Source organism: Salmo trutta, chromosome 16, assembly GCF_901001165.1.
Source record: "Salmo trutta chromosome 16, fSalTru1.1, whole genome shotgun sequence".
Taxonomy (NCBI): domain Eukaryota; kingdom Metazoa; phylum Chordata; class Actinopteri; order Salmoniformes; family Salmonidae; genus Salmo; species Salmo trutta.
In genome coordinates, this window is record NC_042972.1 from 939441 (window position 1) to 962692 (window position 23252).

At 46.1% G+C, this 23252-nt stretch overlaps 1 protein-coding gene across 3 annotated transcripts in view; it reads left to right on the plus strand.

Annotated features, from left to right (window-relative positions):
* hdac11 (histone deacetylase 11) overlaps positions 1–23252 on the plus strand; it is a 34394-nt gene continuing 11142 nt past the window's right edge. For all 3 annotated transcript variants that reach the window (XM_029692714.1, XM_029692715.1, XM_029692717.1), the window contains exons 1-5: positions 1–212; positions 4331–4476; positions 5074–5174; positions 13079–13195; positions 17650–17692. In XM_029692714.1, coding sequence (XP_029548574.1) covers positions 199–212; positions 4331–4476; positions 5074–5174; positions 13079–13195; positions 17650–17692 — 421 coding nt within the window. In that variant the 5' untranslated portion in view covers positions 1–198. The remainder of the gene's footprint in view (positions 213–4330; positions 4477–5073; positions 5175–13078; positions 13196–17649; positions 17693–23252) is intronic.

A 23252-nucleotide genomic window follows, 5' to 3' on the forward strand; every position in this document is an offset into this window, starting at 1 on the left:
TGAGTGCGTGTCGACGTGCGTATGGAAGCGCTGCAGGCTGCATTACAATGATCTGATCGCTTTCTGTTCTGCTAACTGTTGGATATATGACTAACAGAATGATATCGGACAACCAAAACCTAACGTTGCATTTGTGAAGATATCAAAGCATTCGAATAAAAATATTTTAATCGTCAGCTAATAGACCAAAGAGCGGTTATGATGTGTAACAGGTGAGTCAAGCTGATTTTACAGCTGCGTTGCAGAGCCAATGACAACTCATTTTACAGCCGTCACTACATTCTTCTAAATTGGTTACAAAAGTTGTTATAATTATGTTGAATAACAATGACTACTGATACAGTCAGGGATTGGAAAACGAGACGAGAGAAATATTTCCTTATTATGGCGTTTCGTTTTTGGAAATTCTGTTGCGCATGTGCAACTGGGGTGGGGGGAATGTGGTTCTTGTAGTTTTTCTCTTTCCGGCGTGTTGTAGTTCAGATTGTATCACGGTCACTTAGGCCTACTGTACATTTCTGAAATCTTTCGTGGTCTTTCTGACGAACCCAGTTCTGTTTTCCACTGGAAAAGGCTCGTTTAGTTGTTACTATTCATTTAATAATAAGGGCACTGAAACCATGTAATAAATCAAACCATTTAAATAACATAAATTCATGAAGTTCAATAACACAATACGTTATTTTCTAATGGAAATAAAATCTGTATTAACCTCTTTCTGATTGATGCATAATATTACAATGCACATGTTTCTAGCCACTACCCACTGGGCACAAACCTGTTGAATCAACATTGTTTGTAAATGTAACTTGGAATCTGTTGTTTTGAGGGTGACATTTTAAAGACGGGATTATGTTATAATTGTAACCAATTTTCAACATAGACAAACCTTGTATAAAATATGTTGAATTTGTACCTTTTGAAACAACGTCAGGTCTTCAACATTATATCCAGTATCAGAAAGAATAAAAAAACGACAGTGGACAGCACCTCCTGTCTTCAGCTGTTCATGTGGTTTCCCATCCAGGGTTTTAACCACCTCCTGTCTTCAGCTGTTCATGTGGTTTCCCATCCAGGGTTTTAACCACCTCCTGTCTTCAGCTGTTCATGTGGTTTCCCATCCAGGGTTTTAACCAGGTCCTGTCTTCATCTGTTCATGTGGTTTCCCATCCAGGGTTTTAACCAGGTCCTGTCTACAGCTGTTCATGTGGTCTCCCATCCAGGGTTTTAACCAAGCCCAGTTTAGCCTTGATACTGTATTTGTCACTGGTGAGAATGATAACTACATATATTGACTGTTGCTATCAGTCATTCTGAAGGATAGGTTTAACATAGAAAATGAAATGTGACCATACTTTATAAGTCGTATCCTCAGTGGTGCTATTTAAACCTATGTAGCGTTAGGGAAGTCATCAACAGCTATTGTTTCAATTCAACCCAGGGTTGAACTGAATATAGACAGGACATATAGACATAGGGTTTCAAGCTCATACATGTAGGCCTCGTTCCATCTGCGCCACTGACTCAGTCTGGTCCAATTAATAAGTGATATGTTGGATTCACGTCTCCATCTCAACCTAAAATCAATGTTAAAGAATATAATCGAATCAAACTTTAAATTGTACTTGAAATTGATTTTTGATTTTATTTAGTCATGTTCTTTTACTTAGAATTTTGTTTGAGATGGAGACGTCAATCCAACATATAAATGTTTAATTTGTAGACAAACTGGAATTAAAGCCAGATTAAGTGACACAAAACTGTTGATATTTGGTTGCGTTGACAACCAAACAATTCAACAATACTTTTGTAATACAGTAGTAACTTTATGCTACCTCACAAACTAATGTAACAGTATTTATTCAACCTTACAATGTGAGTAACACATCCGTGGCCTCATTTTGAGATTAGCCTACTGAAACTTGTCTTCTTATGTAATCATAGAAAGCATGATCAAGGTAGCTTGCAAATGTCTCAGGTCTGTGAGATCATTATTTCTATAATAATCTGTGCAGAATCTTCAACAGCACTGATATCCTCGTCAGCAGACTAAACAGTCTTGGTTTCTCAAATGATTGCCTCGCCTGGTTCACCAACTACTTCTCAGACAGAGTTCAGTGTGTCAAATCAGAGGGCCTGTTGTCCGGACCTTTGGCAGTCTCTATGGGGGTGCCACGGGGTTCAATTCTCGGGCCGACTATTTTCTCTGTGTACATCAATGATGTCGCTCTTGCTGCAGGTGATTCTCTGATCCACCTGTACGCAGACGACACCATTCTGTATACTTCTGGCCCTTCTTTGGACACTGTGTTAACTAACCTGCAGACGAGCTTCAATGCCATACAACTCTCCTTCTGTGGCCTCCAACTGCTCTTAAATACAAGTAAAACTAAATGCATGCTATTCAACCGATCGCTGCCCGCACCTGCCTGCCCGTCCAGCATCACTACTCTGGACGGCTCTGACTTAGAATACGTGGATAACTACAAATACCTAGGTGTTTGGTTAGACTGTAAACTCTCCTTCCAGACTCACATTAAGCATCTCCAATCCAAAATTAAATCTAGAATTGGCTTCCTATTTCGCAACAAAGCATCCTTCACTCATGCTGCCAAACATACCTTCGTAAAACTGACTATCCTACCGATCCTTGACTTCGGCGATGTCATTTACAAAATAGCCTCTACTCAGCAAATTGGATGCAGTCTATCACAGTGCCATCCGTTTTGTCACCAAAGCCCCATATACTACCCATCACTGCGACCTGTACGCTCTCGTTAGCTGGCCCTCGCTTCATATTCGTCGCCAAACCCACTGGCTCCAGGTCATCTATAAGTCTTTGCAAGGTAAAGCCCCGCCTTATCTCAGCTCACTGGTCACCACAGCAGCACCCAACCGTAGCACACGCTCCAGCAGGTATATCTCACTGGTCACCCCCAAAGCCAATTCCTACTTTGGCCGCCTTTCCTTCCAGGTCTCTGCTGCCAATGACTGGAGACTCATATCTCCCCCACTAACTTTAAGCACCAGCTATCAGAGCAGCTCACAGATCACTGCACCTGTACATAGCCCATCTGTAAATAGCCCATCCAACAACCTCATCCCCATTCTGTTTTTATTTAAATGTTTTTGCTCATTTGCACCCCAGTATCTCTACTTGCACATTCATCTTCTGCACATCTATCACTCCAGTGTTTAATTGCTAAATTGTAATTATTTCGCCACTATGGCCTATTTATTGCCTTACCTCCCTTATCTTACCTCATTTGCACACACTGTATATATACTTTTTCTATTGTGTTATTGACTGTATGTTTGTTTTACTCCATGTGTAACTCTGTTGTTATATGTGTCGAATTGCTATGCTTTATCTTGGCCAGGTCGCAGTTGTAAATGAGAACTTGTTCTCAACTTGCCTACCTGGTTAAATAAAGGTTAAATAATTTAAAAAATGAATAACTTGGACTATGTACTCTCAACTGCAATCCAGTTCATTTGGTTCTGCTATTAGATGAAGTACAGTGATAACACATTGTTGTTGTATAAATGCGAATATCTGTATTTCCATTTGAACTTTGTTGTGATTTTAAATGGTTGAAAGTGTAGTGATAACACAGGTAACTTCTGGAGTGGGTGAATAAAAGGTTGAAACCTTTTTCATCAACGTCTCAACCAAATAAAGGTCCACATTGCAGTGACGTGGTGTGTCCAGTGGGTAATGTGGGTAATGTTTGTGTTGAATTCCAGATGAAAACAGTGACGCCAGGGGTGTATTCATTACGGTAACCATTTAAACCCTTTAAGATCCAAACGGAAGCAAATTTAACTAAACGGGGAGAGATCTGTACCTGAATTTGTACAATAGAAACTCTCGTTTTGCATTTTCCATTTGGAGTAAACAGTTTCTGTTGAAAAGTTTTGCATATGGTGACACAGTTTGCTACAGAATGGTATTAATGATGACACCCGTGGACAACATGTCTCACACAGAAGATAAGGGGAAAGTAGATGGGCGCCAAATAACTGATATTGAGGCTTATAAACTGCACCAAGAGGTAAGTTAGGGATCGGCTGCATCTTCCCCACATCATAAGAGGTGGTTTAGTATTGAATTGACATGGTAGTTACATCATACATTTAGCCTTACGGTGTAATGACTGTGCCGAATGAAATAACGGATAATTTATTAATAAATAGGAGAGTTTGTAGTTGGATGCATCTATTTCCACCTTTAGGTTACAGTGTAATGACAGTGCACATTTTATGCTGAAGGAAGTTGACAGGTGACCATAACGTTTGTGTTATATCTGTTGTTTGTTATTTCCCGTAGTCACGGCACCCAGCTATACCTGGAGGTGCCGTCGTCATGTCTGCCTATCGTCTACTCTCCAGTATACAACATCACCTTCATGGGCCTTGAGAAACTACACCCCTTCGACAGCGGGAAGTGGGGGAAAGTCATCCACTTCCTAAAAGGTCATCACATTTTATAATGTTTTACATGAGCACTTAGGGTCAGGTAGTGTAGCCTGGTAGTATGCTGAACAGGTAGACAAGGAGGCAAAGGTTTTATTCACCACTAGTATGGTTTGTAGGGTGGACACTGAGTCCTCCTTACTAACCTAGCAGGTCTAACCTGTTGTTTCTCTCCCTCTCTCTCTCACTCTCTCACTATTTCTCTCTATCTCTCTCACTCCCTCTCTCTCACTCCCTCTCTCTCACACACTCTCCCTCGCTCTCTCTCTCACTATTTCTATCTATCTCTCTCTCTCACACACTCTCTCAAGCTCTCACTATTTCTCTCTCACTCTCTCTCACTCTCTCTCTAACTTTCTCTCCCTCTCTCTCACTCTCTCTCACTCTCTCTCTAACTTTCTCTCCCTCTCTCTCACTCTCTCTCTAACTTTCTCTAACTCTCTCTCACTCTCTCTCTAACTTTCTCTAACTCTCTCTCACTCTCTCTCTAACTTTCTCTAACTCTCTCTCACTCTCTCTCTAACTTTCTCTAACTCTCTCTCTATCGATCTCTCTTGCTCTCTCGTTCTCGCTCATGCTTTCCTCTGTCTTTCTCAGAGGAGAAGTTGATCAGTGATGGGAGCATCGTTGAGGCACGGGAGGCTGCAGAGGAAGACCTGCTGGTGGTTCACACAAAACGCTACCTCAACAGACTCAAGGTGAGTTAAACGCTACCTCAACAGACTCAAGGTGGGTTAACATTAAACGCTACCTCAACAGACTCAAGGTGAGTTAAACGCTACCTCAACAGACTCGAGGTGAGTTGACATTAAACGCTACCTCAACAGACTCTGTATTGCTTCTCTCTGGTTCTCCTATGAGTCAACATGGCATTGTGTACAGTACACCAAACCCTAACCCTACTCCTCTTTCCTCCACCTCCTAATTTCTTCCTCTTTCCCCTTTTCTCCTTCTTATCTTCTCTCCTCCGCGCTCTTCCTCCTTCTCCTCTCAGCACTCAAACTACTCAAAACAAAATGTTGATACAAATCAGGGAAGATTATATTGTATCTTGGTTATTATTTAGGTTCATGTGGAAAATTATGTTTAGACTTTGTCTGTTTGTTGCTGTTAACTTTATTAAATTACACAGAATAGAGAGCCCAGATATGTAGATGGGTACGGTACTATCCTCAGAGCTGTTTGGTGGAGGGCTGTAGATGGGTACGGTACCATCCTCAGAGCTGTTTGGTGGAGGGCTGTAGATGGGTACGGTACCATCCTCAGAGCTGTTTGGTGGAGGGCTGTAGATGGGTACGGTACCATCCTCAGAGCTGTTTGGTGGAGGGCTGTAGATGGGTACGGTACCATCCTCAGAGCTGTTTGGTGGAGGGCTGTAGATGGGTACGGTACCATCCTCAGAGCTGTTTGGTGGAGGGCTGTAGATGGGTACGGTACCATCCTCAGAGCTGTTTGGTGGAGGGCTGTAGATGGGTACGGTACCATCCTCAGAGCTGTTTGGTGGAGGGCTGTAGATGGGTACTGTACTATCCTCAGAGCTGTTTGGTGGAGGGCTGTAGATGGGTACGGTACCATCCTCAGAGCTGTTTGGTGGAGGGCTGTAGATGGGTACGGTACCATCCTCAGAGCTGTTTGGTGGAGGGCTGTAGATGGGTACTGTACCATCCTCAGAGCTGTTTGGTGGAGGGCTGTAGATGGGTACGGTACCATCCTCAGAGCTGTTTGGTGGAGGGCTGTAGATGGGTACGGTACCATCCTCAGAGCTGTTTGGTGGAGGGCTGTAGATGGGTACGGTACCATCCTCAGAGCTGTTTGGTGGAGGGCTGTAGATGGGTACTGTACCATCCTCAGAGCTGTTTGGTGGAGGGCTGTAGATGGGTACTGTACTATCCTCAGAGCTGTTTGGTGGAGGGCTGTAGATGGGTACTGTACCATCCTCAGCTCTGTTTGGTGGAGGGCTGTAGATGGGTACGGTACCATCCTCAGAGCTGTTTGGTGGAGGGCTATAGATGGGTACTGTACCATCCTCAGCTCTGTTTGGTGGAGGGCTGTAGATGGGTACTGTACCATCCTCAGAGCTGTTTGGTGGAGGGCTGTAGATGGGTACGGTACCATCCTCAGAGCTGTTTGGTGGAGGGCTGTAGATGGGTACGGTACCATCCTCAGAGCTGTTTGGTGGAGGGCTGTAGATGGGTACGGTACCATCCTCAGAGCTGTTTGGTGGAGGGCTGTAGATGGGTACGGTACCATCCTCAGAGCTGTTTGGTGGAGGGCTGTAGATGGGTACGGTACCATCCTCAGAGCTGTTTGGTGGAGGGCTGTAGATGGGTACGGTACCATCCTCAGAGCTGTTTGGTGGAGGGCTGTAGATGGGTACTGTACCATCCTCAGAGCTGTTTGGTGGAGGGCTGTAGATGGGTACTGTACCATCCTCAGAGCTGTTTGGTGGAGGGCTGTAGATGGGTACTGTACCATCCTCAGCTCTGTTTGGTGGAGGGCTGTAGATGGGTACGGTACCATCCTCAGAGCTGTTTGGTGGAGGGCTGTAGATGGGTACTGTACCATCCTCAGCTCTGTTTGGTGGAGGGCTGTAGATGGGTACTGTACTATCCTCAGAGCTGTTTGGTGGAGGGCTGTAGATGGGTACTGTACCATCCTCAGAGCTGTTTGGTGGAGGGCTGTAGATGGGTACGGTACCATCCTCAGAGCTGTTTGGTGGAGGGCTGTAGATGGGTACGGTACCATCCTCAGAGCTGTTTGGTGGAGGGCTGTAGATGGGTACTGTACTATCCTCAGAGCTGTTTGGTGGAGGGCTGTAGATGGGTACGGTACCATCCTCAGAGCTGTTTGGTGGAGGGCTGTAGATGGGTACGGTACCATCCTCAGAGCTGTTTGGTGGAGGGCTGTAGATGGGTACTGTACCATCCTCAGAGCTGTTTGGTGGAGGGCTGTAGATGGGTACGGTACCATCCTCAGAGCTGTTTGGTGGAGGGCTGTAGATGGGTACTGTACCATCCTCAGAGCTGTTTGGTGGAGGGCTGTAGATGGGTACGGTACCATCCTCAGAGCTGTTTGGTGGAGGGCTGTAGATGGGTACTGTACCATCCTCAGAGCTGTTTGGTGGAGGGCTGTAGATGGGTACTGTACTATCCTCAGAGCTGTTTGGTGGAGGGCTGTAGATGGGTACTGTACCATCCTCAGCTCTGTTTGGTGGAGGGCTGTAGATGGGTACGGTACCATCCTCAGAGCTGTTTGGTGGAGGGCTATAGATGGGTACTGTACCATCCTCAGCTCTGTTTGGTGGAGGGCTGTAGATGGGTACTGTACCATCCTCAGAGCTGTTTGGTGGAGGGCTGTAGATGGGTACGGTACCATCCTCAGAGCTGTTTGGTGGAGGGCTGTAGATGGGTACGGTACCATCCTCAGAGCTGTTTGGTGGAGGGCTGTAGATGGGTACGGTACCATCCTCAGAGCTGTTTGGTGGAGGGCTGTAGATGGGTACGGTACCATCCTCAGAGCTGTTTGGTGGAGGGCTGTAGATGGGTACGGTACCATCCTCAGAGCTGTTTGGTGGAGGGCTGTAGATGGGTACGGTACCATCCTCAGAGCTGTTTGGTGGAGGGCTGTAGATGGGTACTGTACCATCCTCAGAGCTGTTTGGTGGAGGGCTGTAGATGGGTACTGTACCATCCTCAGAGCTGTTTGGTGGAGGGCTGTAGATGGGTACTGTACCATCCTCAGCTCTGTTTGGTGGAGGGCTGTAGATGGGTACGGTACCATCCTCAGAGCTGTTTGGTGGAGGGCTGTAGATGGGTACTGTACCATCCTCAGCTCTGTTTGGTGGAGGGCTGTAGATGGGTACGGTACCATCCTCAGAGCTGTTTGGTGGAGGGCTGTAGATGGGTACTGTACTATCCTCAGAGCTGTTTGGTGGAGGGCTGTAGATGGGTACGGTACCATCCTCAGAGCTGTTTGGTGGAGGGCTGTAGATGGGTACTGTACCATCCTCAGAGCTGTTTGGTGGAGGGCTGTAGATGGGTACGGTACCATCCTCAGAGCTGTTTGGTGGGGGGCTGTAGATGGGTACGGTACCATCCTCAGAGCTGTTTGGTGGAGGGCTGTAGATGGGTACGGTACCATCCTCAGAGCTGTTTGGTGGAGGGCTGTAGATGGGTACGGTACCATCCTCAGAGCTGTTTGGTGGAGGGCTGTAGATGGGTACGGTACCATCCTCAGAGCTGTTTGGTGGAGGGCTGTAGATGGGTACGGTACCATCCTCAGAGCTGTTTGGTGGAGGGCTGTAGATGGGTACGGTACCATCCTCAGAGCTGTTTGGTGGAGGGCTGTAGATGGGTACGGTACCATCCTCAGAGCTGTTTGGTGGAGGGCTGTAGATGGGTACGGTACCATCCTCAGAGCTGTTTGGTGGAGGGCTGTAGATGGGTACTGTACTATCCTCAGAGCTGTTTGGTGGAGGGCTGTAGATGGGTACGGTACCATCCTCAGAGCTGTTTGGTGGAGGGCTGTAGATGGGTACGGTACCATCCTCAGAGCTGTTTGGTGGAGGGCTGTAGATGGGTACTGTACCATCCTCAGAGCTGTTTGGTGGAGGGCTGTAGATGGGTACGGTACCATCCTCAGAGCTGTTTGGTGGAGGGCTGTAGATGGGTACGGTACCATCCTCAGAGCTGTTTGGTGGAGGGCTGTAGATGGGTACGGTACCATCCTCAGAGCTGTTTGGTGGAGGGCTGTAGATGGGTACTGTACCATCCTCAGAGCTGTTTGGTGGAGGGCTGTAGATGGGTACTGTACTATCCTCAGAGCTGTTTGGTGGAGGGCTGTAGATGGGTACTGTACCATCCTCAGCTCTGTTTGGTGGAGGGCTGTAGATGGGTACGGTACCATCCTCAGAGCTGTTTGGTGGAGGGCTATAGATGGGTACTGTACCATCCTCAGCTCTGTTTGGTGGAGGGCTGTAGATGGGTACTGTACCATCCTCAGAGCTGTTTGGTGGAGGGCTGTAGATGGGTACGGTACCATCCTCAGAGCTGTTTGGTGGAGGGCTGTAGATGGGTACGGTACCATCCTCAGAGCTGTTTGGTGGAGGGCTGTAGATGGGTACGGTACCATCCTCAGAGCTGTTTGGTGGAGGGCTGTAGATGGGTACGGTACCATCCTCAGAGCTGTTTGGTGGAGGGCTGTAGATGGGTACGGTACCATCCTCAGAGCTGTTTGGTGGAGGGCTGTAGATGGGTACGGTACCATCCTCAGAGCTGTTTGGTGGAGGGCTGTAGATGGGTACTGTACCATCCTCAGAGCTGTTTGGTGGAGGGCTGTAGATGGGTACTGTACCATCCTCAGAGCTGTTTGGTGGAGGGCTGTAGATGGGTACTGTACCATCCTCAGCTCTGTTTGGTGGAGGGCTGTAGATGGGTACGGTACCATCCTCAGAGCTGTTTGGTGGAGGGCTGTAGATGGGTACTGTACCATCCTCAGCTCTGTTTGGTGGAGGGCTGTAGATGGGTACTGTACTATCCTCAGAGCTGTTTGGTGGAGGGCTGTAGATGGGTACTGTACCATCCTCAGAGCTGTTTGGTGGAGGGCTGTAGATGGGTACGGTACCATCCTCAGAGCTGTTTGGTGGAGGGCTGTAGATGGGTACGGTACCATCCTCAGAGCTGTTTGGTGGAGGGCTGTAGATGGGTACTGTACTATCCTCAGAGCTGTTTGGTGGAGGGCTGTAGATGGGTACGGTACCATCCTCAGAGCTGTTTGGTGGAGGGCTGTAGATGGGTACGGTACCATCCTCAGAGCTGTTTGGTGGAGGGCTGTAGATGGGTACTGTACCATCCTCAGAGCTGTTTGGTGGAGGGCTGTAGATGGGTACGGTACCATCCTCAGAGCTGTTTGGTGGAGGGCTGTAGATGGGTACGGTACCATCCTCAGAGCTGTTTGGTGGAGGGCTGTAGATGGGTACGGTACCATCCTCAGAGCTGTTTGGTGGAGGGCTGTAGATGGGTACTGTACCATCCTCAGAGCTGTTTGGTGGAGGGCTGTAGATGGGTACTGTACTATCCTCAGAGCTGTTTGGTGGAGGGCTGTAGATGGGTACTGTACCATCCTCAGCTCTGTTTGGTGGAGGGCTGTAGATGGGTACGGTACCATCCTCAGAGCTGTTTGGTGGAGGGCTATAGATGGGTACTGTACCATCCTCAGCTCTGTTTGGTGGAGGGCTGTAGATGGGTACTGTACCATCCTCAGAGCTGTTTGGTGGAGGGCTGTAGATGGGTACGGTACCATCCTCAGAGCTGTTTGGTGGAGGGCTGTAGATGGGTACGGTACCATCCTCAGAGCTGTTTGGTGGAGGGCTGTAGATGGGTACGGTACCATCCTCAGAGCTGTTTGGTGGAGGGCTGTAGATGGGTACGGTACCATCCTCAGAGCTGTTTGGTGGAGGGCTGTAGATGGGTACGGTACCATCCTCAGAGCTGTTTGGTGGAGGGCTGTAGATGGGTACGGTACCATCCTCAGAGCTGTTTGGTGGAGGGCTGTAGATGGGTACTGTACCATCCTCAGAGCTGTTTGGTGGAGGGCTGTAGATGGGTACTGTACCATCCTCAGAGCTGTTTGGTGGAGGGCTGTAGATGGGTACTGTACCATCCTCAGCTCTGTTTGGTGGAGGGCTGTAGATGGGTACGGTACCATCCTCAGAGCTGTTTGGTGGAGGGCTGTAGATGGGTACTGTACCATCCTCAGCTCTGTTTGGTGGAGGGCTGTAGATGGGTACGGTACCATCCTCAGAGCTGTTTGGTGGAGGGCTGTAGATGGGTACTGTACTATCCTCAGAGCTGTTTGGTGGAGGGCTGTAGATGGGTACGGTACCATCCTCAGAGCTGTTTGGTGGAGGGCTGTAGATGGGTACTGTACCATCCTCAGAGCTGTTTGGTGGAGGGCTGTAGATGGGTACGGTACCATCCTCAGAGCTGTTTGGTGGAGGGCTGTAGATGGGTACTGTACCATCCTCAGAGCTGTTTGGTGGAGGGCTGTAGATGGGTACGGTACCATCCTCAGAGCTGTTTGGTGGAGGGCTGTAGATGGGTACTGTACCATCCTCAGAGCTGTTTGGTGGAGGGCTGTAGATGGGTACGGTACCATCCTCAGAGCTGTTTGGTGGAGGGCTGTAGATGGGTACGGTACCATCCTCAGAGCTGTTTGGTGGAGGGCTGTAGATGGGTACGGTACCATCCTCAGAGCTGTTTGGTGGAGGGCTGTAGATGGGTACTGTACTATCCTCAGAGCTGTTTGGTGGAGGGCTGTAGATGGGTACGGTACCATCCTCAGAGCTGTTTGGTGGAGGGCTGTAGATGGGTACTGTACCATCCTCAGAGCTGTTTGGTGGAGGGCTGTAGATGGGTACGGTACCATCCTCAGAGCTGTTTGGTGGAGGGCTGTAGATGGGTACGGTACCATCCTCAGAGCTGTTTGGTGGAGGGCTGTAGATGGGTACGGTACCATCCTCAGAGCTGTTTGGTGGAGGGCTGTAGATGGGTACTGTACCATCCTCAGAGCTGTTTGGTGGAGGGCTGTAGATGGGTACGGTACCATCCTCAGAGCTGTTTGGTGGAGGGCTGTAGATGGGTACGGTACCATCCTCAGAGCTGTTTGGTGGAGGGCTGTAGATGGGTACGGTACCATCCTCAGAGCTGTTTGGTGGAGGGCTGTAGATGGGTACGGTACCATCCTCAGAGCTGTTTGGTGGAGGGCTGTAGATGGGTACGGTACCATCCTCAGAGCTGTTTGGTGGAGGGCTGTAGATGGGTACGGTACCATCCTCAGAGCTGTTTGGTGGAGGGCTGTAGATGGGTACGGTACCATCCTCAGAGCTGTTTGGTGGAGGGCTGTAGATGGGTACGGTACCATCCTCAGAGCTGTTTGGTGGAGGGCTGTAGATGGGTACGGTACCATCCTCAGAGCTGTTTGGTGGAGGGCTGTAGATGGGTACGGTACCATCCTCAGAGCTGTTTGGTGGAGGGCTGTAGATGGGTACGGTACCATCCTCAGTATTCTGTTGCATTCACTTTATGCTTTATTTTAATGACATACATGTATGATTTATATTTATTGTGTATATGTATTATAATATGTATTCTGTTCCAGTGTAAGTTAGTTGTGACTGTTGTTAATAACGCTGTGACATTTTGCTAGCAGTAATCAATCCCATTCAGAAATCTCCTTCCTAAACCTAGCTGTGTACATCACAACTTCCCATAGTGTGTGTTCTGCGTGTGTGTTTGTGTTCTGCGTATGTGTGTGTGTTCTGCGTGTGTGTGTGTGTTTGTTCTGCCTGTGTTTGTGTTCTGCGTGTTTGTGTGTTGTGTTCTACGTGTGTGTGTGTGTGTTCTACGTGTGTGTGTGTGTGTGTTCTGCGTGTGTGTGTGTGTTCTGCGTGTGTGTGTGTGTGTTGTGTTGTGTGTGTGTGTGTGTTCTGCGTGTGTGTGTGTTCTGCGTGTGTGTGTGTTCTGCGTGTTTGTGTGTTGTGTTCTGTGTGTGTGTGTTCTGCATGTGTGTGAGGATGACGTGTTGTTTTCTTCGTCCAATCCAGTGGTCCCTGGTTGTAGCGTCCATCACAGAGATCCCTCCCCTCCTATTCCTACCTAACTTCCTGGTTCAGAGACGTGTCCTGAGACCACTCAGAACGCAGACCGGAGGCACCATCATGGTAGGTTGGATGATGTCTACCAGAGTGTAAGCTTGTCAGCTTTGTTCTCAGCAGCCTCTGTATTAGCTACTACTGTAAAGTGAGAAATGTGTCCAGCCTGGAGTTTTGTGTTCAGGAAATAGATTCACAGGGTGTTATTGAATGTTTTATTCAAAACCAGTTCTATTTGGTTGTTTTTGACGTATCCTGGAAGAGACAGGAGAAATACTCAGGGGAAATACTCTTCTCAAATTAGTATTGGAATAAATTCATTACATGACTTATTTTTTTAATTTACAGATAGAGAAGAATGCTTTACTTTTTATGCCTTACTAACCTTCCCTGAGACCCATGAACTCATAGAGCTAACACAGCCTTATGTTCTGATGACCTTCGTTGAAACCCCCTAGGCCATGAGGCAGGGTTCGTTTGCTGCAGTATCTAACCCTTGGTTGGGGTCATCCCTCTTAGCGTCGGATACTGCCTATTCAGCAAAACATGAGCTCTCTCTCTCTCTCTCGCTCTCTCTCGCTCTGTCTCTCTCTCTCTCTGTCTCTCTCTCTGTCTCTCGCTCTGTCTCTCAATCTCTCTCTCGCTCTGTCTCTCTCTGTCTCTCGCTCTGTCTCTCTCTCTCTCTCTGTCTCTCTCTCTGTCTCTCGCTCTGTCTCTCAATCTCTCTCTCGCTCTGTCTCTCTCTGTCTCTCTCTGTCTGTCTGTCTCTCTCCCTCTGTCTCACTCTGTCTCGCTCTGTCTCGCTCTGTCTCGCTCTGTCTCGCTCTGTCTCTCTCTGTCTCTCTCTGTCTGTCTCTCTCCCTCTGTCTCACTCTGTCTCGCTCTGTCTCGCTCTGTCTCGCTCTGTCTCGCTCTGTCTCTCTCTCTGTCTGTCTCTCTCTCTGTCTCTCTGTCTCTCTCTGTCTCTTTGTCTCTCTCTCTGTCTCTCTCTGTGTCTCTGTCTCTCTATGTCTCTCTCTGTCTCTCTCTGTCTCTGTGTATCTCTCTCTCTGTCTCTCTCTGTGTCTCTCTCTCTCTGTCTCTCTGTCTCTGTCTCTCTGTCTCTCGTCTCTCTCTGTGTCTCTCTCTGTGTCTCTCTGTCTCTCTCTCTCTGTCTCTCTCTGTGTCTCTCTGTCTCTCTCTCTGTCTCTGTCTCTCGTCTCTCTCTGTCTCTCTCTGTCGCTCTCTCTCTCTCTCTCTCTGTCGCTCTGTCTCTCTCTCTCTGTGTCTCTCTGTGTCTCTGTATATGTGGCACATTTATGTAAAATAACCTTTTATATAAATATTGAGTCAGCAGCAACAACAACTAATGTCACAAAGACAAACAAGGCTATTGGTTTCGATGCTTATGTACAGAGCAGTGATCAGATGGTCTTTTCAGACGACTGGATCTTCCTGTCAGAGCTGGTGTCTGTGTGTCGCCAAGGGAGAACTGAGTGGTCACTCCCCAGCTGTGTGTCTGTGAATGCTAATATGTGTTATTACTATTCCATCAGTTGTCTGGCTGACTGGCTGGCTGACTGGCTGGTTGACTGACTGGCTGGCTGGCTGGCTGGCTGACTGGCTGGCTGACTGGCTGGCTGACTGGCTGGCTAGTTGACAGGCTGTCTAGCTTGCTGGCTGGTTGAGTGGCTGGCTGACTGACTGGCTGGCTGACTGACTAGCTGACTGACTGGCTGACTGGCTGGCTGGCTGGCTGACTGGCTGGCTGAATGGCTGGCTAGTTGACAGGCTGTCTAGCTTGCTGGCTGGCTGACTGGCTGGCTGACTGGCTGGCTGACTGGCTGGCTAGTTGACAGGCTGTCTAGCTTGCTGGCTGGTTGAGTGGCTGGCTGACTGGCTGGCTAGCAAGCTGGCTGACTGTCTAGCTGGCTGGCTGGCTTTCTAGCTTGCTGGCTGTTTGACTGACTGGCTGGCTAGAATGCTGGTTGATTTTATAGCATTGCTGGCTGGCTGGCTTACTGTAAGATAAAACAACATATCCTCTGTCTCCCAGGGGATTGGTCCATGGTATTGTTTCTGATACAGCTGCATATACATAGTCCATTGGGCTCTGGTCCACTGTAGTGTCCTATACATAGGGAATAGGGTTCCATAGGGCTCTGGTCTAAAGTAGTGTACTATATATAGGGAATAGGGTTCCATAGGGCTCTGGTCTAACGCAGTGTCCTATATATAGGGAATAGGGCTCTGGTCCAATGTAGTGTCCTATATATAGGGAATAGGGCTCCATAGGGCTCTGGTCCAATGTAGTGTCCTATATATAGGGAATAGGGCTCCATAGGGCTCTGGTCCAATGTAGTGTCCTATATATAGGGAATAGGGTTCCATAGGGTTCTGGTCCAATGTAGTGTCCTATATATAGGGAATAGGGTGCCATAGGGCTCTGGTCCAATGTAGTGTCCTATATATAGGGAATAGGGTGCCATAGGGCTCTGGTCCAATGTAGTGTCCTATATATAGGGAATAGGGTTCCATAGGGCTCTGGTCTAATGTAGTGTCCTATATAGGGAATAGGGCTCCATAGGGCTCTGGTCTAAAGTAGTGTCCTATATATAGGGAATAGGGCTCTGGTCCAATGTAGTGTCCTATATATAGGGAATAGGGCTCCATAGGGTTCTGGTCCAACATAGTGTCCTATATGGGGAATAGGGTTCCATTTTGGATGCAGACAAAGTGTGCATATAGTCTTGGTAGTGTGTCTGATACAACTGGAGATTGTCATAGGAGCACTAGATGGACAGAAGAGAGAGGGAAGCCATACCAGCCTGGTAGAGAGAGAGGGAAGCCATACCAGTCTGGTAGAGAGAGAGGGAAGCCATACCAGTCTGGTAGAGAGAGAGGGAAGCCATGCCAGTCTGGTAGAGAGAGAGGGAAGCCATACCAGTCTGGTAGAGAGAGAGGGAAGCCATACCAGTCTGGTAGAGAGAGAGGGAAGCCATACCAGTCTGGTAGAGAGAGAGGGAAGCCATACCAGTCTGGTAGAGAGAGAGAGGGAAGCCATACCAGTCTGGTAGAGAGAGAGAGGGAAGCCATACCAGTCTGGTAGAGAGAGAGAGAGAGGGAAGCCATACCAGTCTGGTAGAGAGAGAGGGAAGCCATACCAATCAGAGAGAGAGGGAAGCCATACCAGTCTGGTAGAGAGAGAGAGGGAAGCCATACCAGTCTGATAGAGAGAGAGGGAAGCCATACCAGTCTGATAGAAAGGTAGAGAGAGAGGGAAGCCATACCAGTCTGGTAGAGAGAGAGGGAAGCCATACCAGTCTGATAGAGAGAGGGAAGCCATACCAGTCTGGTAGAGAGAGAGGGAAGCCATACCAGTCTGATAGAGAGAGAGGGAAGCCATACCAGTCTGGTAGAGAGAGAGGGAAGCCATACCAGTCTGGTAGAGAGAGAGGGAAGCCATACCAGTCTGGTAGAGAGAGAGGGAAGCCATACCAGTCTGATAGAGAGAGAGGGAAACCGTACCAGTCTGGTAGAGAGAGAGGGAAGCCATACCAGTCTCATAGAGAGAGAGGGAAGCCATACCAGTCTCATAGAGAGAGAGGGAAGCCATACCAGTCTGATAGAGAGAGAGGGAAGCCATACCAGTCTGATAGAGAGAGAGGGAAACTGACTGAAAACTAAACACATCAAGATGTATTTAAATTTTTGGGGACATTATTTGTACATTTTTATGGATACATTTATAGATTCATGTTTATTCATCTCAAGGACTCAGCCTCTGTTGGGTTGCATTATTGTTTTAATGTATTGTGTTGTTTCTAATCTAATGTATTGTGTTTCTAATCTAATGTATTGTGTTGTTTCTAATCTAATGTATTGTGTTGTTTCTAATGTAATGTGTTATTTCTAATGTATTGTTTTGTTTCTAATGTAATGTGTTGTGTTGTTTCTAATGTAATGTATTGTATTGTTTCTAATCTATTGTATTGTTTATAATCTATTGTGTTTGTATTGTGTTGTTTCTAATCTATTGTATTGTTTATAATCTATTGTGTTTGTATTGTGTTGTTTCTAATCTAATGTATTGTTTATAATCTATTGTATTATATTGTTTCTAATGTAATGTATTGTGTTGTTTCTAATGTCTTGTGTTGTTTCTAATGTATTGTTTATAATCTATTGTGTTTGCATTGTATTGTGTTGTTTCTAATCTATTGTATTGTTTCTAATGTAATGTATTGTTTCTTATTTAATGTATTGTGTTGTTTCTAATGTATTGTGTTGTTTCTAATCTAATGTATGGTATTGTTTCTATCTATTGTATTGTATTGTTTCTAATCTAATGTATTGTGTTGTTTCTAATCTAATGTGTTGTTTCTAATCTATTATGTTGTTTCTAATCTAATCTATTGTGTTGTTTCTAATGTATTGTGTTGTTTCTAATCTAATGTATTGTGTTGTTTCTAATCTATTATGTTGTTTCTAATCTAATGTATTGTGTTGTTTCTAATCTAATGTATTGTGTTGGTGGTCTGTAGGCAGGGAAACTGGCTGTAGACCGAGGCTGGGCCATCAATGTAGGTGAGTTCTGTCTCCTCTCCTTCTCATGGATTTTCAGTTTCACTGCTAATTCACCTCTTAATGGACTCAGACAGTGAGCTGGAGATTGGAGAAAGTGTTGTAGAATCAACTATTAAAGACTACCAGAACCCACTGGATTCTCCAATTACATTGAATGAACTACAGGACAAAATACAATCCCTCCAACCCCAAAATGCCTGTGGGGTTGATGGTATCCTAAATTAAATTATAAAATATACCGACCACAAATTCCAATTGGCTATACGTAAACTCTTTAACATTATCCTCAGTTTTGGCATATTCCCCAATATTTGGAACCAAGGCCTGATCATCCCAATCCACAGAAGTGGAGACAAATTTGACCCCAATAACGATCGTGGGATATGCGTCAACAGCAACCTTGGGAAAATCCTCTGCATTATCATTAACAGCAGACTCGTACATTTCCTCAGTAAAAACAATGTTCTGAGCAAATGCCAGATAGGCTTTTTACCAAATTATCGTACGACAGACCACGTATTCACCCTGCACACCCTCAGTGACAAACAAACAAACCAAAACAAATGCAAAGTCTTCTCATGCTTTATTGATTTCAAAAAGGCTTTTGACTCAATTTGGCATGAAGGTCTGCTATACGAGAGAGAGAGGGTATGCTACATGTTATGTTCCTTTTGATGGCATAGAAGGACCTTCATGCCGTGTCTCTCAGATCGTTCACAGCTTTGTGGAAGTTATCAATTTGTATAGCACACCCTCATGCCAAATTGAGTCAAAAGCCTTTTTGAAATCAAGGATGATGAGGATGATGTTAAAGAGTTTTAAGTTTAGCCATTTGGAATTTGTGGTCTGTATATTTTATCATTTCATGTAGGATACCATCAACCCCACAGGCCTTTGTGGGTTGGAGGGATTGTAATTTTGTCCTGTAGTTCGTTCAATGTAATTGGAGAATCCAGTGGGTTCTGGTAGTCTTTAATAGTTCATTCTAAGATTTGTATTTGATCATGTATATGTTTTTGCTGTTTATTTATTTGTTATAGGGCCAAAAATATTGGAGAAGTGGTTTACCAATACATCTTCGTTTTGGATAGATAACTATTCATGTTGGTGTTTTAGTTTTTTCAAATTTTTCCTATTTTGACTAATTTAATAGGATGGGTTAGGCCTGCTCTATACCAAATTTGCTATACCAGCTCTCTGTAACAACTTGAAGCGTTGTGATCAATCAAATGTATTTTATTTATAAAGCCCTTATTACATCAGCTGATGTCACAAAGTGTTCTACAGAAACCCAGCCTAAAACCCCAAACAGCAAGCAATGCAGGTGTAGAAGCACAGTGGCTAGGAAAAACTCCCTAGAAAGGCCAGAACCTAGGAAGAAACCTAGAGAGGAACTAGGCTATGAGGGGTGGTCAGTCCTCTTCTGGCTGTGCTGGGTGGAGATTATAACAGAACATGGCCAAGATGTTCAAATGTTCATAGATGACCAGCATGGTCAAATAATAATAATCACAGTGGTTGTCGAGGGTGCAACAGGTCAGCACCTCAGGAGTAAATGTCAGTTGGCTTTTCATAGCCGATCATTGAGAGTATCTCTACCGATCCTGCTGTCTCTAGAGAGTTGAAGACAGCAGGTCTGGGACACGTAGCACGTCCGGTAAACAGGTCAGGGTTCCATAGCCGCAGGCAGAACAGTTGGAACTGGAGCAGCAGCACGGCCAGGTGAACTGGGGACAGCAAGGAGTCATCAAGCCAGGTAGTCCTGAGGCATGGTCCTAGGGCTCAGGTCCTCCGAGAGAGAGAAAGAAAAAAAGAGAGAAAGAGAGAATTAGAGAAAGCATATTTAAATTCACACAGGACACCGGAAAAGACAAGAGAAATACTCCAGATGTGACAGACTGACCCTAGCCCCCCGACACATAAACTACTGCAACATAAATACAGGAGGCTGAGACAGGAGGGGTCAGGAGACACTGTGGCCCCATCCGATGAAACTCCCGGACAGGAAGACCACGTCAGTGACTCAACCCACTCAAGTGATGCACCCCTCCTAGGGACGGCAAGGAAGATCACCAGTAAGCCTGTGACTCAGCCCCTGTAATAGGGTTAGAGGCAGAGAATCCCAATGGAGAGAGGGGAACCGGCCAGGCAGAGACAGCAAGGGCGGTTCGTTGCTCCAGTGCCTTTCCGTTCACCTTCACACTCCTGGGCCAGACTACACTCAATCATAGGACCTACTGAAGAGATGAGTCTTTAATAAAGACTTAAAGGTTAAGACCGAGTCTGCGTCTCTCACATGGGTAGGCAGACCGTTCCATAAAAATGGAGCTCTATAGGAGAAAGCCCTGCCTCCAGCTGTTTGCTTAGAAATTCTAGGGACAATTAGGAGGCCTGCGTCTTGAAATGGACAAAAATGAATGGGATCTTATTGGCAACGTACGAAACATATACACGATGTACAATACCACTCAAATGGATGCCGTTTCATTCAAAACTTATTGCAAATGCCATATGGCAAATGCCAAGTGTCACACTGCAAAAAACCAATAGATGGCGAGCGTGCGCCACAGTAAATTTTCATATTGCAAATGCACATCAAGTCAAGACCCAAGGGTCAAATTTTGAAAATGTTAAAAAAAAATCTAAAACTTATCACCCCCTTAAAAAAGTGCTTTCTGGACCATTTTTTTGAAGTTCTTTCGAATTTTTTTGTTGTCAGTTATACATGTATACCAACTGTATGAACATACTTTTGTCATATTTTATTGTCACATTTTTTTTACTTGTCCATAAGTGACCGTAGCGTAACTGATGTTTATTTAGTGCCAAATCGGAAGATAGGTAGGAGCAAGCCCATGTAATGCTTCAGCCCTTGCCTTAACAGGAAGCCAGTGTAGGGAGGCTAGCACTGGAGTAATATGATCAAATATTGTGGTTCTAGTCAGGATTCTAGCAGCCGTATTTAGCACTAACTGAAGTTTATTTAGTGCTTTATCCGGGTAGCCGGAAAGTAGAGCATTGCGGTAGTCTAACCTAGAAGTGACAAAAGCATGGATTAATTTTTGGACAGAAAGTTTATGATTTTTGCAATGTTACGTAGATGGAAAAAAGCTGTCCTTGAAACAGTCTTGATATGTTCGTCAAAAGAGAGATCAGGGTCCAGAGTAACGCCGAGGTCCTTCAGTTTTATTTGAGACGACTGTACAACCATCAAGATGAATTATCAGATTCAACAGAAGAGCTCTTTGTTTCTTGGAAAGTAGTGAGTTGCTACGCAACAGCTTTTTCTAATTTTTTTGAGAGGAATGGGAGATTCCAACCTAGGCCGATTCGTTTTTTAAAATTTTCTGGTTCAAGGTTTGGCTTTTTCAAGAGAGGCTTTATTACTGCCACTTTTAGTGAGTTTGGTACACATCCGGTGGATAGAGAGACGTTTATTATGCTCAACATAGGAGGGCCAAGCACAGGAAGCAGCTCTTTCAGTAGTTTAGTTGGAATAGGGTCCAGTATGCAGCTTGAAGGTTTAGAGGCCATGATTATTTTCATCATTGTGTCACGAGATAGTGCTAAAACACTTGAGTGTCTCCCTTGATCCTAGGTCCTGGCAGGGTTGTGCAGACTCAGGACAACTGAGCTTTGGAGGAATACACATATTTAAAGAGGAGTCCGTAATTTGCTTTCTAATGATCATGATCTTTTCCTCAAAGAAGTTCATGAATTTATCACTGCTGAAGTGAAAGCCATCCTCTCTTGGGGAATGCTGCTTTTTAGTTAGCTTTGCGACAGTATCAAAAATACATTTGGGATTGTTCTTATTTTCCTCAATTAAGTTGGAAAAATAGGATGATCGAGCAGCAGTGAGGGCTCTTCGATACTGCACGGTACTGTCTTTCCAAGCTAGTCGGAAGACTTCCTGGTTGGTGTGGCGCCATTTCCGTTCCAATTTTCTGGATAATTGCTTCAGGGCTCGGGTATTTTCTGTATACCAGGGAGCTAGTTTCTTATGACAAATGTTTTTTGTTTTTAGGAGTGCAACTGCATCTAGGGTATTGCACAAGGTTAAATTGTGTTCCTCTGTTAGGGGATTAACTGATTTTTGTACTCTGACGTCCTTGGGTAGGTGGAGGGAGTCTGGAAGGGCATCTAGGAATCTTTGGGTTGTCTGAGAATTTATAGCACAACTTTTGATGCTCCTTGGTTGGGGTCTGAGCAGATTATTTGTTGCGATTGCAAACGTAATAAAATGGTGGTCCGATAGTCCAGGATTATGAAGAAAAACATTAAGATCCACAACATTTATTCCATGGGACAAAACTAGGTTCAGAGTATGACTGTGGCAGTGAGTAGGTCCAGAGACATGTTGGACAAAACCCACTGAGTCGATGATGTCTCCGAAAGCCTTTTGGAGTAGGTCTGTGGACTTTTCCATGTAAATATTAAAGTCACCAAAAATTTGATTATTATCTGCCGTGACTACAAGGTCCGATAGGAATTCAGGGAACTCAGTGAGGAACGCTGTATATGGCCCAGGAGGCCTGTAAACAGTAGCTATAAAAAGTGATTGAGTAGGCTGCATAGATTTCATGACTAGAAGCTCAAAAGACAAAAAAGTATTTTTTTTGGTTTGTAAATTGAAATTTGCTATCGTAAATGTTAGCAACACCTCTGCCTTTGTGGGATGCGCGGGGGATATGATCACTAGTGTAACCAGGAGGTGAGGCCTCATTTAACACAGTAAATTCATCAGGCTTAAGCCATGTTTCAGTCAGGCCAATCACATCAAGATTATGATCAGTGATTAGTTCATTGACTATAACTGCCTTGGAAGTGAGGGATCTAACATTAAGTAACCCAATTTTGAGATGTGAGGTATCACAATCTCTTTCAATAATGGCAGGGATGGAGGAGGTCTTTATACTAGTGTGATTGCTAAGGCAAACACCGCCATGTTTAGTTTTGCCCAACCTAGGTCAAGGCACAGACACGGTCTCAATGGGGATAGCTGAGCTGACTACACTGACTGTGCTAGTGGCAGACTCCACTAAGTTGGCAGGCTGGCTAACAGCCTGCTGCCTGGCCTGCACCCTATCTCATTGTGGAGCTAGAGGAGTTAGAGCCCTGTCTATGTTCGTAGATAAGATGAGAGCACCCCTCCAGCTAGGATGGAGTCCGTCACTCCTCAACAGGCCAGGCTTGGTCCTGTTTGTGGGTGAGTCCCAGAAAGAGGGACAATTATCTACAAATTATATCTTTTGGGAGGGGCAGAACACAGTTTTCAACCAGCGATTGAGTTGTGAGACTCTGCTGTAGAGCTCATCACTCCCCCTAACTGGGAGGGGGCCAGAGACAATTAATCGATGCCGACACATCTTTCTAGCTGATTTACACGCTGAAGCTATGTTGCGCTTGGTGACCTCCGCCATCTTCAGATTAGCCTTAACGTCGGTAGCCCTGCCCCCTGGTAAACAGTGTATGATCGATGGATGATTCGTTTTAAGTCTAATACTGCAGGTAATGGAGTCGCCAATGACTAGGGTTTTCAATTTGTCACAGCTAATGG